The sequence below is a fragment of the Pan paniscus genome, chromosome 2 (assembly GCF_029289425.2).
Source record: "Pan paniscus chromosome 2, NHGRI_mPanPan1-v2.0_pri, whole genome shotgun sequence".
Classification (NCBI taxonomy): Eukaryota; Metazoa; Chordata; class Mammalia; order Primates; family Hominidae; genus Pan; species Pan paniscus.
In genome coordinates, this window is record NC_085926.1 from 1,375,719 (window position 1) to 1,391,632 (window position 15,914).

Here is a 15,914-nt window from a genome sequence, read left to right on the forward strand (position 1 = left end):
GCACGAGCCGAAGCAGGGCGAGGCATTGCCTCACCTGGGAAGCGCAAGGGGTCAGGGAGTTCCCTTTCCGAGTCAAAGAAAGGGGTGATGGACGCACCTGGAAAATCAGGTCACTCCCACCCGAATATTGCGCTTTTCAGACCGGCTTAAAAAACGGCGCACCACGAGATTATATCCCACACCTGGCTCGGAGGGTCCTACGCCCACGGAGTCTCGCTGATTGCTAGCACAGCAGTCTGAGATCAAACTGCGAGGCTGGGGGAGGGGCACCCGCCATTGCCCAGGCTTGCAAAGCAGCTGGGAAGCTCGAACTGGGTGGAGCCCACCACAGCTCAAGGAGGCCTGCCTGCCTTTGTAGGCTCCACCTCTGGGGGCAGGGCACAGACGACAAACAAAAAGACAGCAGTAACATCTGCAGACTTAAATGTCCCTGTCTGACAGCTTTGAAGAGAGCAGTGGTTCTCCCAGCACGCAGCTGGAGATCTGAGAATGGGCAGACTGCCTCCTCAAGTGGGTCCCTAACCCCTGACCCCTGAGCAGCCTAACTGGGAGGCAGCCCCCAGCAGGGGCACACTGACACCTCACACGGCAGGGTAGTCCAACAGACCTGCAGCTGAGGGTCCTGTCTGTTAGAAGGAAAACTAACAAACAGAAAGGACATCCACACCAAAAACCCATCTGTACATCACCATCATCAAAGACGGGGAAAAAACAGAACAGAAAAACTGGAAACTCTAAAACGCAGAGCACCTCTCCTCCTCCAAAGGAACGCAGCGCCTCTCCTCCTCCAAAGGAACACAGCTCCTCACCAGCAACGGAACAAACCTGGATGGAGAATGACTTTGACGAGCTGAGAGAAGAAGGCTTCAGAGGATCAAATTACTCTGAGCTATGGGAGGACATTCAAACCAAAGGCAAAGAAGTTGAAAACTTTGAAAAAAATTTAGAAGAATGTATAACTAGAATAACCAATACAGAGAAGTGCTTAAAGGAGCTGATGGAGCTGAAAACCAAGGCTCAAGAACTACGTGAAGAATGCAGAAGCCTCAGGAGCCAATGCGATCAACTGGAAGAAAGGGTATCAGCAGTGGAAGATGAAATGAATGAAATGAAGCGAGAAGGGAAGTTTAGAGAAAAAAGAATAAAAAGAAATGAGCAAAGCCTCCAAGAAATATGGGACTATGTGAAAAGACCAAATATACGTCTGATTGGTGTACCTGAAAGTGATGGGGAGAATGGAAACAAGTTGGAAAACACTCTGCAGGATATTATCCAGGAGAACTTCCCCAATCTAGCAAGGCAGGCCAACGTTCAGATTCAGGAAATACAGAGAACGCCACAAAGATACTCCTGGAGAAGAGCAACTCCAAGACACATAATTGTCAGATTCACCAAAGTTGAAATGAAGGAAAAAATGTTAAGGGCAGCCAGAGAGAAAGGTCGGGTTACCCTCAAAGGGAAGCCCATCAGACTAACAGCAGATCTCTCGGCAGAAACCCTGCAAGCCAGAAGAGAGTGGGGGCCGATATTCAACATTCTTAAAGAAAAGAATTTTCAACCCAGAATTTCATATCCAGCCAAACTAAGCTTCGTAAGTGAAGGAGAAATAAAATACTTTACAGACAAGCAAATGCTGAGAGATTTTGTCACCACCAGGCCTGCCCTAAAAGAGCTCCTCAAGGAAGCGCTAAACATGGAAAGGAACAACCGGTACCAGCCGCTGCAAAATCATGCCAAAATATAAAGACCATCAAGACTAGAAAGAAACTGCATCAACTAACGAGCAAAATCACCAGCTAACATCATAATGACAGGATCAAATTCACACATAACAATATTAACTTTAAATGTAAATGGACTAAATGCTCCAATTAAAAGACACAGACTGGCAAATTGGGTAAAGAGTCAAGACCCATCAGTGTGCTGTATTCAGGAAACCCATCTCACCTGCAGAGAGACACATAGGCTCAAAAGGATGGAGGAAGAGCTACCAAGCAAATGGAAAACAAAAAAAGGCAGGGGTTGCAATCCTAGTCTCTGATAAAACAGACTTTAAACCAACAAAGATCAAAAGAGACAAAGAAGGCCATTACATAATGGTAAAGGGATCAATTCAACAAGAAGAGCTAACTATCCTAAATATATATGCACCCAATACAGGAGCACCCAGATTGATAAAGCAATTCCTGAGTGACCTACAAAGAGACTTAGACTCCCACACATTAATAATGGGAGACTTTAACACCCCACTGTCAACATTAGACAGATCAACGAGACAGAAAGTCAACAAGGATACCCAGGAATTGAACTCAGCTCTGCACCAAGTGGACCTAATAGACATCTACAGAACTCTCCACCCCAAATCAACAATATACATTTTTTTCAGCACCACACCACACCTATTCCAAAATTGACCACATACTTGGAAGTAAAGCTCTCCTCAGCAAATGTAAAAGAACAGAGATTATAACAAACTATCTCTCAGACCACAGTGCAATCAAACTAGAACTCAAGATTAAGAATCTCACTCAAAACCGCTCAACTACATGGAAACTGAACAACCTGCTCCTGAATGACTACTGGGTACATAACGAAATGAAGGCAGAAATAAAGATGTTCTTTGAAACCAACGAGAACAAAGACACAACATACCAAAGTCTCTCGGATGCATTCAAAGCAGTGTGTAGAGGGAAATTTATAGCACTAAATGCCCACAACAGAAAGCAGGAAAGATCCAAAATTGACACCCTAATATCACAATTAAAAGAACTAGAAAAGCAAGAGCAAACACATTCAAAAGCTAGCAGAAAGCAAGAAATAACTAAAATCAGAGCACAACTGAAGGAAATAGAGACACAAAAAACCCTTCAAAAAATTAATGAATCCAGGAGCTGGTTTTTTGAAAGAATCAACAAAATTGATAGACCGCTAGCAAGACTAATAAAGAAAAAGAGAAGAATCAAATAGACACAATAAAAAATGATAAAGGGGATATCACCACTGATCCCACAGAAATACAAACCCATCAGAGAATACTACAAACACCTCTATGCAAAGAAACTAGAAAATCTAGAAGAAATGGATAAATTCCTGGACACATACACTCTCCCAAGACTAAACCAGGAAGAAGTTGAATCTCTGAATAGACCAATAACAGGAGCTGAAATTGGGGCAATAATCAATAGTTTACCAACCAAAAAGAGTCCAGGACCAGATGGATTCCCAGCCGAATTCTACCAGAGGTACAAGGAGGAACTGGTACCATTCCTTCTGAAACTATTCCAATCAATAGAAAAAGAGGGAATCCTCCCTAACTCATTTTATGAGGCCAGCATCATTCTGATACCAAAGCCAGGCAGAGACACAACAAAAAAAGAGAATTTTAGACCCATATCCTTGATGAACATTGATGCAAAAATCCTCAATATAATACTGGCAAAACGAATCCAGCAGCACATCAAAAAGCTTATCCATCATGATCAAGTGGGCTTCATCCCTGGGATGCAAGGCTGGTTCAATATACACAAATCAATAAATGTAATCCAGCATATAAACAGAGCCAAAGACAAAAACCACATGATTATCTCAATAGATGCAGAAAAAGCCTTTGACAAAATTCAACAACCCTTCATGCTAAAAACTCTCAATAAATTAGGTATTGATGGGACATATTTCAAAATAATAAGAGCTATCTATGACAAACCCACAGCCAATATCATACTGAATGGGCAAAAACTGGAAGCATTCCCTTTGAAAACTGGCACAAGACAGGGATGCCCTCTCTCACCACTCCTATTCAACGTAGTGTTGGAAGTTCTGGCCAGGGCAATTAGGCAGGAGAAGGAAATAAAGGGTATTCAATTAGGAAAAGAGGAAGTCAAATTGTCCCTGTTTGCAGATGACATGGTTGTATATCTAGAAAACCCCATTGTCTCAGCCCAAAATCTCCTCAAGCTGATAAGCAACTTCAGCAAAGTCTCAGGATACAAAATCAATGTACAAAAATCACAAGCATTCTTATACACCAACAACAGACAAACAGCCAAATCATGAGTGAACTCCCATTCACAATTGCTTCAAAGAGAATAAAATACCTAGGAATCCAACTTACAAGGGATGTGAAGTTCTCCTCTTCAAGGAGAACTACAAACCACTTCTCGAGGAAATAAAAGAGGATACAAACAAATGGAAGAACATTCCATGCTCATGGGTAGGAGGAATCAATATCGTGAAAATGGCCATACTGCCCAAGGTAATTTACAGATTCAGTGCCATCCCCATCAAGCTACCAATGACTTTCTTCATAGAATTGGAAAAAACTACTTTAAAGTTCATATGGAACCAAAAAAGAGCCCGCATTGCCAAGGCAATCCTAAGCCAAAAGAACAAAGCTGGAGGCATCACACTACCTGACTTACTTCAAACTATACTACAAGGCTACAGTAACCAAAACAGCATGGTACTGGTACCAAAACAGAGATATAGATCAATGGAACAGAACAGAGCCCTCAGAAATAACGCCACATATCTACAACTATCTGATCTTTGACAAACCTGAGAAAACCAAGCAATGGGGAAAGGATTCCCTATTTAATAAATGGTGCTGGGAAAACTGGCTAGCCATATGTAGAAAGCTGAAACTGGATCTCTTCCTTACACCTTATACAAAAATCAATTCAAGATGGATTAAAGACTTAAACGTTAGACCTAAAACCATAAAAACCCTAGAAGAAAACATAGGCAATACCATTCAGGACATAGGCATGGGCAAGGACTTCATGTCCAAAACACCAAAAGCAATGGCAACAAAAGACAAAATTGACAAATGGGATCTAATTAAACTAAAGAGCTTCTGCACAGCAAAAGAAACTACCATCAGAGTGAACAGGCAGCCTACAAAATGGGAGAAAATTTTCGCAACCTACTCATCTGACAAAGGGCTAATATCCAGAATCTACAATGAACTCAAACACATTTACAAGAAAAAAACAACCCCATCAAAAAGTGGGCGAAGGACATGAACAGACACTTCTCAAAAGAAGACATTTATGCAGCCAAAAAACACATGAAAAAATGCTCGTCATCACTGGCCATCAGAGAAATGCAAATCAAAACCACAATGAGATACCATCTCACACCAGTTAGAATGGCAATCATTAAAAAGTCAGGAAACAACAGGTGCTGGAGAGGATGTGGAGAAATAGGAACACTTTTACACTGTTGATGGGACTGTAAACTAGTTCAACCATTGTGGAAGTCAGTGTGGCGATTCCTCAGGGATCTAGAACTAGAAATACCATTTGACCCAGCCATCCCATTACTGGGTATATACCCAAAGGACTATAAATCATGCTGCTATAAAGACACATGCACACGTATGTTTATTGCGGCACTATTCACAATAGCAAAGACTTGGAACCAACCCAAATGTCCAACAATGATAGACTGGATTAAGAAAATATACACCATGGAATACTATGCAGCCATAAAAAATGATGAGTGCATGTCCTTTGTAGGGACATGGATGAAATTGGAAATCATCATTCTCAGTAAACTATCGCAAGAACAAAAAACCAAACACCGCATATTCTCACTCATAGGTGGGAATTGAACAATGAGATCACATGGACACAGGAAGGGGAATATCACACTCTGGGGACTGTGGTGAGGTGGGGGGAGCGGGGAAGGATAGCATTGGGAGATATACCTAATGCTAGATGACGAGTTAGTGGGTGCAGCGCACCAGCATGGCACATGTATACATATGTAACTAACCTGCACAATGTGCACATGTACCCTAAAACTTAAAGTATAAAAAAAAAAAAAAAACTCGTGTGTAATTCAGTTTCTATCTCAAGCAAAATCAAGAGTGATTAGAAATGTGTAAGAAACATTAAAAAAAAAACCAGATTGTATCATGGTAGACTGACAGACATTTTAGTGCAGTTATTGAGCCAAGACTCAGGTCAACTTTTATTATACATAATCCCATCAACCAGTTTAAGGTGGATTGAAATTTGAACACTGAACTAATCATTTACCTCAGGAAGAGAGAGATATATCCATATGACATATATAATACCTATACATGTTTTAAAATTCTTATTGAGATTTTCTGTATGATATATACATATATATATTCACATCTCACTACTAATTTTATATAAACATATAAAAGTGAGTAGCCCCACACTCCCTTGACCTCAAGGGCAGTCTTTGTGAAGCAACTTCTTCCCTGCTATTCTTAAGCACTGGGTGGATCTGATTGCCCAGAAAGGGCACTGCCTTTCCCCAAGGTCACACAGCAATGAAGGGGGACAGATGGAGGAGAGGGGGCCTAGATGTGCAGGCAGCCCCACACGGTCTCATTGGAGTACTGAGAGGCCCAGGCCTCAGCTACATAGGAGAACTGCTCCTTGCTGCTGGGCCAGTAGGTGCCCTCCGTCTGCCTCATCTCCCGAAGCTTCCGCACCAATAGTGCCAGCCCCACCGCCAGGAACAAGACAGCCAGGAATCAGAGGACCAAGATGATAGCAGTGACGGCCCCCGAAACAGGGCTCCACTGGAGCTGGAGCTGGTGGGTGTAGGCCAAACAATGCTACTCCCATTTGCAGAAGGGGTTGATATTTGCGCCCAGGGTCGTTCCCAGGGACGACAGCAGCGGCAGGCCCAGCGCCAGGAGCAGCCCCAGGCCGAGCTGGGTGACGGGTTGACAGTGCCGAGGAAGGGGCTTCTGGCGCACGCCCCTCCTACAGCATACAGGGCGGGCCATGGGCACCTGCAACGGGGCACCTGACCCAGGTGTCTTTGAAGTCGCTCTGTATATATTCTATATATATATATATATATATATATATATATATATATATATATATCAGAACATCTCAATAATAATTTTTTCTGTCATCTGAATTTGCTAGTTTCATTGTCCATGAAACCTAAATTAAAAGTGTTAGTTTGTGCTAAATTATTCTATGTTTTTAAGCAGAAACAAATCCTTGTTTTTGACACTCAATTTGTTCAGTTGGCCCAATTGATCCTACAAATGGGTTGGAAAGAAATTCACATCAAATGCTAAAGATTATTGGTTTGTCTGATGGTTAACGTATGATCAATTTGTCAAAGAGTAGGAGATAAAAATTTTCGAAAACAGTTTAATTAATGAGTAATTTCACCCAAGACACAACGTTAGAATACCTCTGCTAAGGAAAAAGTGAAATAATAATCAGAAATTCTAAACTGAAGATTAGCGTTTCTTTAAGTATTCAGCTTTCTTAACTAAATCAAACAAGAAAAACCTCTGTAATTCCTAGATATCTAGTTTCAATAGCTCTTAAATTTGACTCTTACCAGCCTGTATGCTTCATTGACCCTATAAAAATAGCCAACAAGCACCTGAGAATAACAAGAATATACAAGTCTCCATCCCTTTGCATTTAAATACCTATCCAACCTCTCATTTTATTACTTTGACATTCTACATCACAGACATTGTGAAAGCAGAAGAGTAACTTTTCTATCATTCTATTAATGGCCTTAAACTCAGTGTTTTAAAACAATATAAGTTGCTTATCACACATTTTTGGAGGTCAGGAGTTAGACAGGGGTTTGACTGGGTAGAAATCCAGATGTGCTCAAGGGCTGCACTAGCTTTGGAAGCTCCAAAGGATAATTTGTTTCCTGTTTTCTGGCTTTTGGAGACCACCCACATCCCTGGCTTGTGACCCTCCTTAGGCTCGTGACCCCTTCCTCCATGTTCAATGCCAGCAACAGTACCTTCCTCCATGTTCAATGCCAGCAACAGTACCTTCCTCCATGTTCAATGCCAGCAACAGTAGGGTACCTTCACATCTCTGCCTCTAACCCTCTGCTTCTGTCATCACAACTCCTCTCTCACTTTCTTGCTTCCCTCTTTCCCTCGTAAGGACCCTCCTGATGACATTGGAGCCACCTGAATCATCCAAGATTATTTCCTCATCTCCAGACTCTTAATCACATTTGCAAACTCCTTTTCCATATAAAGTAATGTGTCCACAGGTACTGGAGATTAGGATGTGATCATGTTTTGGGGGATCCTTATTTTGCTTGCCACAGTTTCAAAATATTGAGCACTTCTATGTCCCCAGCCCTGTATTAACTTTATCATACTAAATCTCACTTAATTATTACAATAAGTCAAGGAGTTTGGTATTTTAATTTCTAGATAGGAGGACACAAATGCTTAGAAAGGTTTTGTCATGGCCTCTGTTAGACTGATGAGCATGAAATCTCTTCATCCCACTACCACTGTGCTCCTTTATCACCTTCCTCCCTAACCATCCCAGTAATTTCTCTCCCTGACTCTCAAATCTTCCATCTAAACCTCAAACTGCTTTGAAATTTTTCCTCCTAAAATGCCGTCATACTTCTCTTCTCTTCATCAAATGTCATTGTCTCCTCTATTCCAGAGAATGTAGACTAAGAAAAAGGCAAGCAAGATCTTTCACAATGTGTCTCAAAGCTCCTTTTTATAACATTCCTCTTCTAGCCCTGACATCCCAAACTCACTGATCTTCTAAAGTTTAACATTCACTTACCTAGCTTCATGAAATCTCTCAGCTTGTAGTACCCCTGCCAGGCCTATATATGGTCAAATGGTCTTTTTTCTGCTCTACAGCTTCCCCCAAAATTTCCCCTTTAATGTATTTGCGTTTTTCTAAGAATTCCAATAACTTTGGCCCATTGTGAAACAGGGTTGGAAAAAGTTGGAATGGGACTTCAGAGAGAATTGTGGATATGGATCCCTGCTCAGCCATGTACTATCTGTGTGCCAGATCTAATTATTTGATAACTCTGAATACATTTTCTCATCTGAAAAATAGAGATGAAGATACTTACCTCTAGCGATTTCTCTGAGAACCAAAGGATATAATGTACACCAAGGTGACCCAGAGGCTGTCATACATCAAGGCTCAGTGCCTGGTAACATGTGTTTTTATACTCCTCCTTTAGAGGCAATTTACTTTCTTTGCATTTTTTAAAGTAAGAAACCACAGCTACTTTCTTTCGCTTTATAAGTTTGTTGCAGAATTTTCTTTTCTTTAAGGGTCGTAGAAGGACATCCAAAGCATGCATGAAAAACAGCTTTACTGAAACATTGACGATAACCATGATTCCAGGTGCTATTCCTGTATGTAACTTGGACTCTCCATGTCCTTGAGATGACATCAAGATTACCTCTCAATAGTGGTGACTGAAAAAATTCTGCATTCAGCACTGTCACTGTCTAGATTTGTAATCTGATATTTGATCTTCCATTGGAAAGTCTGAAAAAGCAGAGCTCACATTTACCCAAATCTCTGCCTGTTCTAATTGGCTAAGCTAAAGAGAAGACAGAGGTATTTTCTTTGTTTGTTTGTTTTCTCGCATGATCATCCAGTCATCTACTCAAGAGATAGTGCCTCCCATGAGCCATGCCTAGAGTTAGATGCTGAGGGCCTAAGAGCAATTAAACCAAGCAAGATCTTTGCCAACCGGCAATTTCTCTTTTAGAGAAGAGGCAACCTAAAACAAGAAAAAAAGACAAATGAATAAAATAACCATAAATTATGAAAAGAACAGTGAAGAAAATAAATGAGAAACTAAGATGTACATAAGAAGGAGCATCTATATGGGATAGGCTACGTATTTTGATACAAAATTAAAGATAAAGAGGAGTTAAAGGACAAAAGAACTTCCAGACAGAAGGAACAGCATATGCCGAACTTCTTAAGTATTATTGTTGCTGTGGATGATGATGATACTAGTATTATTAAACAAATATCAGTGATTCATCTGCAAGTACCAAAGCCTAGTGGAAATGATGGATTTCCAAAAGAAACAGAGGTACTGCAAATATACTGTGATCCACACAGACATTACTTAAATGGAATTTAGATTTATAAGGAAAGAAAGAAAAATATTTATGTCCATTCCAAGCAGAAAAGAAAAGTGAAACAAACAAAACACTACTTATATGGAAAGAAGTATTCAGACACAATAACTAAAAGTGTTTGCAAATGTTGGCTCAATTTGGCCCTTGACGTTGACTGACTAGCACTTTGTACTCGATTCTTTCTTGCTGCAAATATGCAATCAATCCATATTTAAACATAAAGGAAGCATTAAGCTTTTATTTTATCTTGCACTTATGTTCTTTCTCTTCTGCCCAAATGTCAACCCCATGCTGTTACTTAGAGGTGTAACATAAGAAGTTGTTTTTGAATTGAGTTCACAGTGTGAACTACAGTTGAAAAGAAATGCCATCTACAGAAAAATTGATTACAGGGAAACCATTAGAATTCTGAGAGGCTAGTTTAATGTTGCCCTGTCATTTGATTAATAGAAAGTGATTTAGTCTTTGGAAATTGCCTGGAAAGATTTTAAAAATTAGAAAAGTGCTTGTTTGCTGAGTTTACCATTGACAGACTTGGTACAAATATCATGACATGTGTTTTGTGCTATCCATGTGGCAGTGTTTTGGTTTCTCAAGATGATAGAAATTTTAATTTTATCATAGATATTTGCAATCCAGTTTAATCAACTATATCAAACCAGAACTGTTAACAGTGCTCACATTAAGGTGATGGCCTTCTAAAGCAGCTTTCGGAAGTTTTATTTGTCAATGTCAGACATAAAGGATTGACACTGGAGAAACATCCATTGATAAAAATAAGAAAGGATGTAGACTAAGAGATATTCTAAGATAATTAGCTGAGACTCTCCCATTTTATCTCCCTTTCTAAAAACATATCAAGAATCTAAGTAAGAGCAATATTATTAAGAGGAAAACTTGAATGTACACTAATTGTATCTAAGAAGTGAATCTTTTGCAAACTTCAGAGTTGGATTATTAGCAGCAAACCACTTCGAACACAACTGAAAAATTGATTATGTCATAACACCACAGTGGAGAACTGCTACTCTTGGAAGAGAATTAACAGTTACAGGGCTTTTTAATATATACCACTAACCAAATGAGGAACATTTCATATTTTATTTCATATCTCATAAACTAGGAGTTATTCGTTTCATTTTATAATGGGAAAATCCTGCTCTTGGAAGAGATTGGATACAAATTCAAGTCTCTCTGACACCAAAGCCCAACTCTTCTCATCTCCCAGAGAGCAAGAGAAGTAAAACATTCTAAATAATCTGTATAATTGGCTATTCATACCAAGGTACTCACTCAGAATGCAACTCTTCTCGTTTTATGCCCACAGAAAGTTGTGCTTCTGCTTTGGTAGATGAGGACACAAATGCAAACATGTCAATGACAAAGTCATTGCCAACATTGCAAACTGCTCCTTTATATAGCTGGAAGAAATCAATTCTGTCTCCTAGTCAGTTGATTTTTTCAATGGATTTATAGTGTTGAAAACAATACTTTTTCCTAAAACAAACAAAACATACGGAAATACATAAAACATTCAGAATCCACACTGCCAATGACACTGAAGTGGTGAATTTGTATTTTCTCTGTATTGATTATATAATGGTAATGTTAGTGCTGAATTTTAAAGAACAGAGATAAAAAGAAAGGTATCAGGAGTACACTAGATATTAAAATTGCAATATCCTGTGAGAATTTTGATATTATATCTTTTATAGCTGAGAAAAAGATTTTAAAAGGCACTGGAGGATAAGTTAAGTTGAGGAAGGATAGTTACAAAATAATTATTGCTGCCATTCAGACCTTTAGAAATAAATATGTTGATAAGCATTATAATTGACAAGTACATTGTACATTGACAAGCAAAGTAATGAATGCTTACTAAGCTAAAAGCTTTCAGGCCTTTAATTATGGGTTTATATTGTCAAGAAATGTACCAGGACATGGTCAATCCAATTGGCCTGTCCATCTTATAAATAGGTATGAATTGCTATGAGTCTGACCACGGCAATTGGCCTTGATCATAGGACAACGTAATGAATGGATTGGCTGTATTGTGTCACCTATGGATCTGCCCCGAGCCCAGTGCGTAATCAATACAGCCTGAGAAGATCACCACAGGACCCTGAGCAGTTTTCCTTAGCCACCTTATTGTACAGTCATTTATTCAACGTGTATGAATTGGATGTCTCCTATGTGCCAGGCACTGTGCTAGGGGTTAGTAATACAGAGTTGAGTAAGGCACTTGCCCTCAAGAAATTTAAAGAAACACATAACCAAGAATAAATGTAATCCAATGTGATAAACCTATAATAAAATATGAACTAAGCCTCATGTAAGCATACAGGGAAACATTTCTCTATCACATCCCAAATGTACTGTAAGTGATTGAGTGAACAATAGTGATATCCCAGTGGAATTGGGGTGGAAAGAGAATGTATGGTAATATATTTGAGACACCTGGATTCAGCAATATGTGAATCTTCCAGTGACACATAGGAGATTAAACAGCAGTTGACTCAAAACTATGAAAGAAATAGTTTCCATTTCTACCAGTGTTATAATGAATTAAATATTATGCTCATTCAGCCTCACAAATTCAAAAAAGATGCCAAAAACATCTTGTTGGGCAGTTTTATCTTTACTTCCACTTTCCAGATGAATTATTTTAAATCTCTCCAGTTTCAATCTCAAAAATAGTCGTGTGGACTCAGATAAGCAGCAAGTTGTTCTGCAGAAACACTAGACTGAAAGCGATAGACCAAGATTCATCAGCTGCATGCTTTTGGATAAGTGACTTCCCAACCTGGATTCTCGTTTTCTTGTATGTAAAATTCTCTAGTTGGACTATATCCATTACTTTAGAAGCCAGATTCTAAATCTTTCATCTCTTATCTCCCACCATCTCTCACGCAGACAACATTAATTTCAGAAAACTAAAAGTCGCAGTTTGGATTTAAAGTTGATGTCCTTTGGGATGATCAATCAGTTTGTGATGATTTTTCCCTTTTCTGGGTTCCCAAAAGCTCCATTTGTTTTAAATGGCATGCATCTTTCACATTGTCCAGACACAGTTGATTAAGCTAAGATAGACATACGACCAAATGAAGTCAATCATCAGCTTTCTCAGGGGAACTCAAACTTGGACTATCTCTGAACAGAGGAGGTTTTAAGTTTCAGGTGTGGTGAACAGTCATGATTTCTGCCGTGTGCAGTGAGAATGACAAAGAGGTACTCTCTGGCAAGATGAGTATACGGCAGACCCTGCTTCAATAAGCAGAGTGAAGACTGTGGCTTTGTGACATTTTTTTCTCTCCTCAGACTCTGCTGCAATCTGCTATGACTTATAAGAAATATCCTTGATAATTTACTACAAATATTTTGCTTAAAATATCTTGAGTTAGTTGTGTTACAGTTAGAAAGCTAACTAATACAGTGTTAAAAAGTAAAGAATTTTAGGAATGAACTTCTATGTGTTGATATATATAAAATGTTTGCAACTTGAATTTGCCAAACATGCTCATTGATTGATGGCCAAATGGAATCCTAGATAAAGAGACCCTCTGTCTGTTTATGTATGATAAAGTAAACAAACTCAACAGCAATGATTAATAAATTAATACTGGACATGCAGCAAGCCATTATTAATTCATAAGTCTGTCACAAAGGCATTCCCAAATGACCAGATTTGAATAAATTTGCTTACTGTGATTAGAATTAATATATTTCAAATGACACTGAAGACATTTTAGCTCCTTCTATGCAAATCATCGAAGACTTATTTTTTCTTTTCATGTTGATGCATCATACAGTGACCATGAGCTAATTAACATTCATTTGGATCATTGATTATCTCTTTAAAGCTCCAAGCCAACCACCAGCAAACATTGCCTGGAAGCTGACAAACTCTAAATTATGCTTGAACTGGGAGCATGTAAAAACCATGGAAAATGAGTCTGAAGTTTTGGGGTACAAGGTGAGTGTTTAGTTTTTCCTTTAATCATATCAATTAAGTTACTAAGGAATGAAACATGTGACACCCAAATGGAAAACAAATTGGATGCATATGGAAACATTGGAATCTTTTTCAAAATTATTTTGAAAATATCATTGCTGCTTTCTGATTTTCCATTGGAAATGTTTTACATTCCGAGGTCCAGTAATGTATTAGGGAACATCAATAAATCAAATTCCATAGGATGTAACATTTTTTCTTCAAGTGATGTCCCTTGCCATCATAAGATGATGGCTTATGTGCATAGTAGATGTGATGACAATGAGATCAAAAAATATATCTAAATAGAGATTTTAGAACTTAGGCTGCAGTATGATGTGATCTTTTAACAACATAAAAGGCATCTAACAAGAGTACAATCAAGTACCCAGAGCAACTCATTTCCATCAGTGACAATGGACATCATCTCTTGGCAGACATATATTCAACATTTGAAATGGGTCCAAACTCAACAGTGACTTTCCACAGCAAGCTCCAATGATAATAGCCTCAAGCTATTTAACTAATAGGGATAAATCTACTCTCCTTCCAGAGGCATTGGCCAAAAAAAAAAAAAACCTCTGTTTCTTAACAGGAGCAATGGAATATAAGGAAAAGACATCACTTGGATATTTCCATCTGAGGAGTACAACATTTATGATGATGTATCTTATGTCTTACAGTGTTCCAGAACAGTTGTGTGAACCTTAGAAAAGCAACATGTCCATGTTAACTTGATACCTCATTTTATTCAGATTCTGTACCGGCAAAACAGACAGAGTAAAACTCATATTTTGGAAACAAACAATACATCAGCTGAGCTTCTGGTTCCATTTGAAGAAGACTACTTAATTGAAATAAGAACAGTCAGTGATGGTGGAGATGGAAGCAGCAGTGAGGAAATTAGGATTCCAAAAATGTCAAGTAAGTTGAGTCACCATTGCTGTAGTAGATTCTGAACCTAGACAGCTGCAGCATGAAATTCAGCTCCATGAAACCTTCCAGTTATGGCTTAAATGTTGGGTGATAACATAAATTTTCAATTGTGAGCAAAAGGTGATGAGCCTTTTTTTAAAGTTATTCTCCAAAATTATAACATACTTATACACTATAAATGGTTTTATGCTTCCTCATTTGAAAACCAAAAAGAGAACAGGAAAAAAAAAATCTTTGTGTCATTAGAGCATAATTGTATCACTCATTCTATTATCACAAAAATCAGAAAGATTTTTCATAGATTCTTTCGGGTCTTTTACAGCAGGAATGGCAAATATGAAGCACAGGTAAATATACACCCTTTCCCATGTTCATGGCAGACATCACTAATCAAGTGTGGCTTTCATAAGGAGCTGAGTCACAACTTTCAAGTCCTCCCCAAAACAATTTTCTAAGCCAACCAACACCAGTCAGAGTTAGCATGCAATAATAATGTATCATTTTTGCATTAGAAAAATCACTTACTCATCTGCCTGAAGCTGTGATTGAGTGCAAGTCATTAGCATCCAATGTTGGCCAATCCTTTAGGCAGACTTTGCCAATTTAGGGATTTTCCTTTTGCATTTTTATACTTAAATCAGATGTCCTTGGACAAAGACACGGTAAGGCACTTTCTAAAATTAAATATAATGTGAATGAGACAAGTATAATAAAATATGTTACTAGAAGAGAAATGATAGTATGAAATTGGGGTTTTGAAAAATTAATCTAACAGGCAATACTTTATCTCAAAATATTTTTGTCTTATTTTTATATTTTGCAGGTTTGAGTTCCAGAGGAATTCAATTTTTAGAACCTAGCACCCATTTTCTTTCCATTGTCATTGTGATTTTTTACTGTTTTGCTATTCAGCCACTTATCTGATGAATAAAACCATAAATCTTTGAGAGTTTTTTGAAAGCAAATCATTCTGTATATATGCTCTCCAGCCTCTGACACAAGATGCGTTCTTAATACAGACTTGTTTGCAAAGAAAAAAAAAAGTATATTATTAAAATCCTGTAAATATCTATG

General features: G+C 38.5%; 1 protein-coding gene across 6 annotated transcripts in view; it reads left to right on the forward strand.

The window, feature by feature from the left end:
* Window positions 1–15,914, forward strand: part of LOC100990608 (contactin-6) — a 320,384-nt gene that overhangs the window by 294,790 nt on the left and 9,680 nt on the right. For 4 of the 6 annotated variants that reach the window (XM_034955666.4, XM_008956629.5, XM_003831234.6 and 1 more), the window contains 3 exons: window positions 13,774–13,886; window positions 14,660–14,828; window positions 15,664–15,785. In XM_034955666.4, the coding sequence (XP_034811557.2) occupies window positions 13,774–13,886; window positions 14,660–14,828; window positions 15,664–15,764 (383 nt within the window). In that variant the 3' untranslated portion in view covers window positions 15,765–15,785. Of the gene's footprint in view, window positions 1–13,773; window positions 13,887–14,659; window positions 14,829–15,663; window positions 15,786–15,914 lie in introns of those variants that run through there. The other 2 variants (XR_004670426.4, XM_034955665.4) reach the window with 1 other exon arrangement.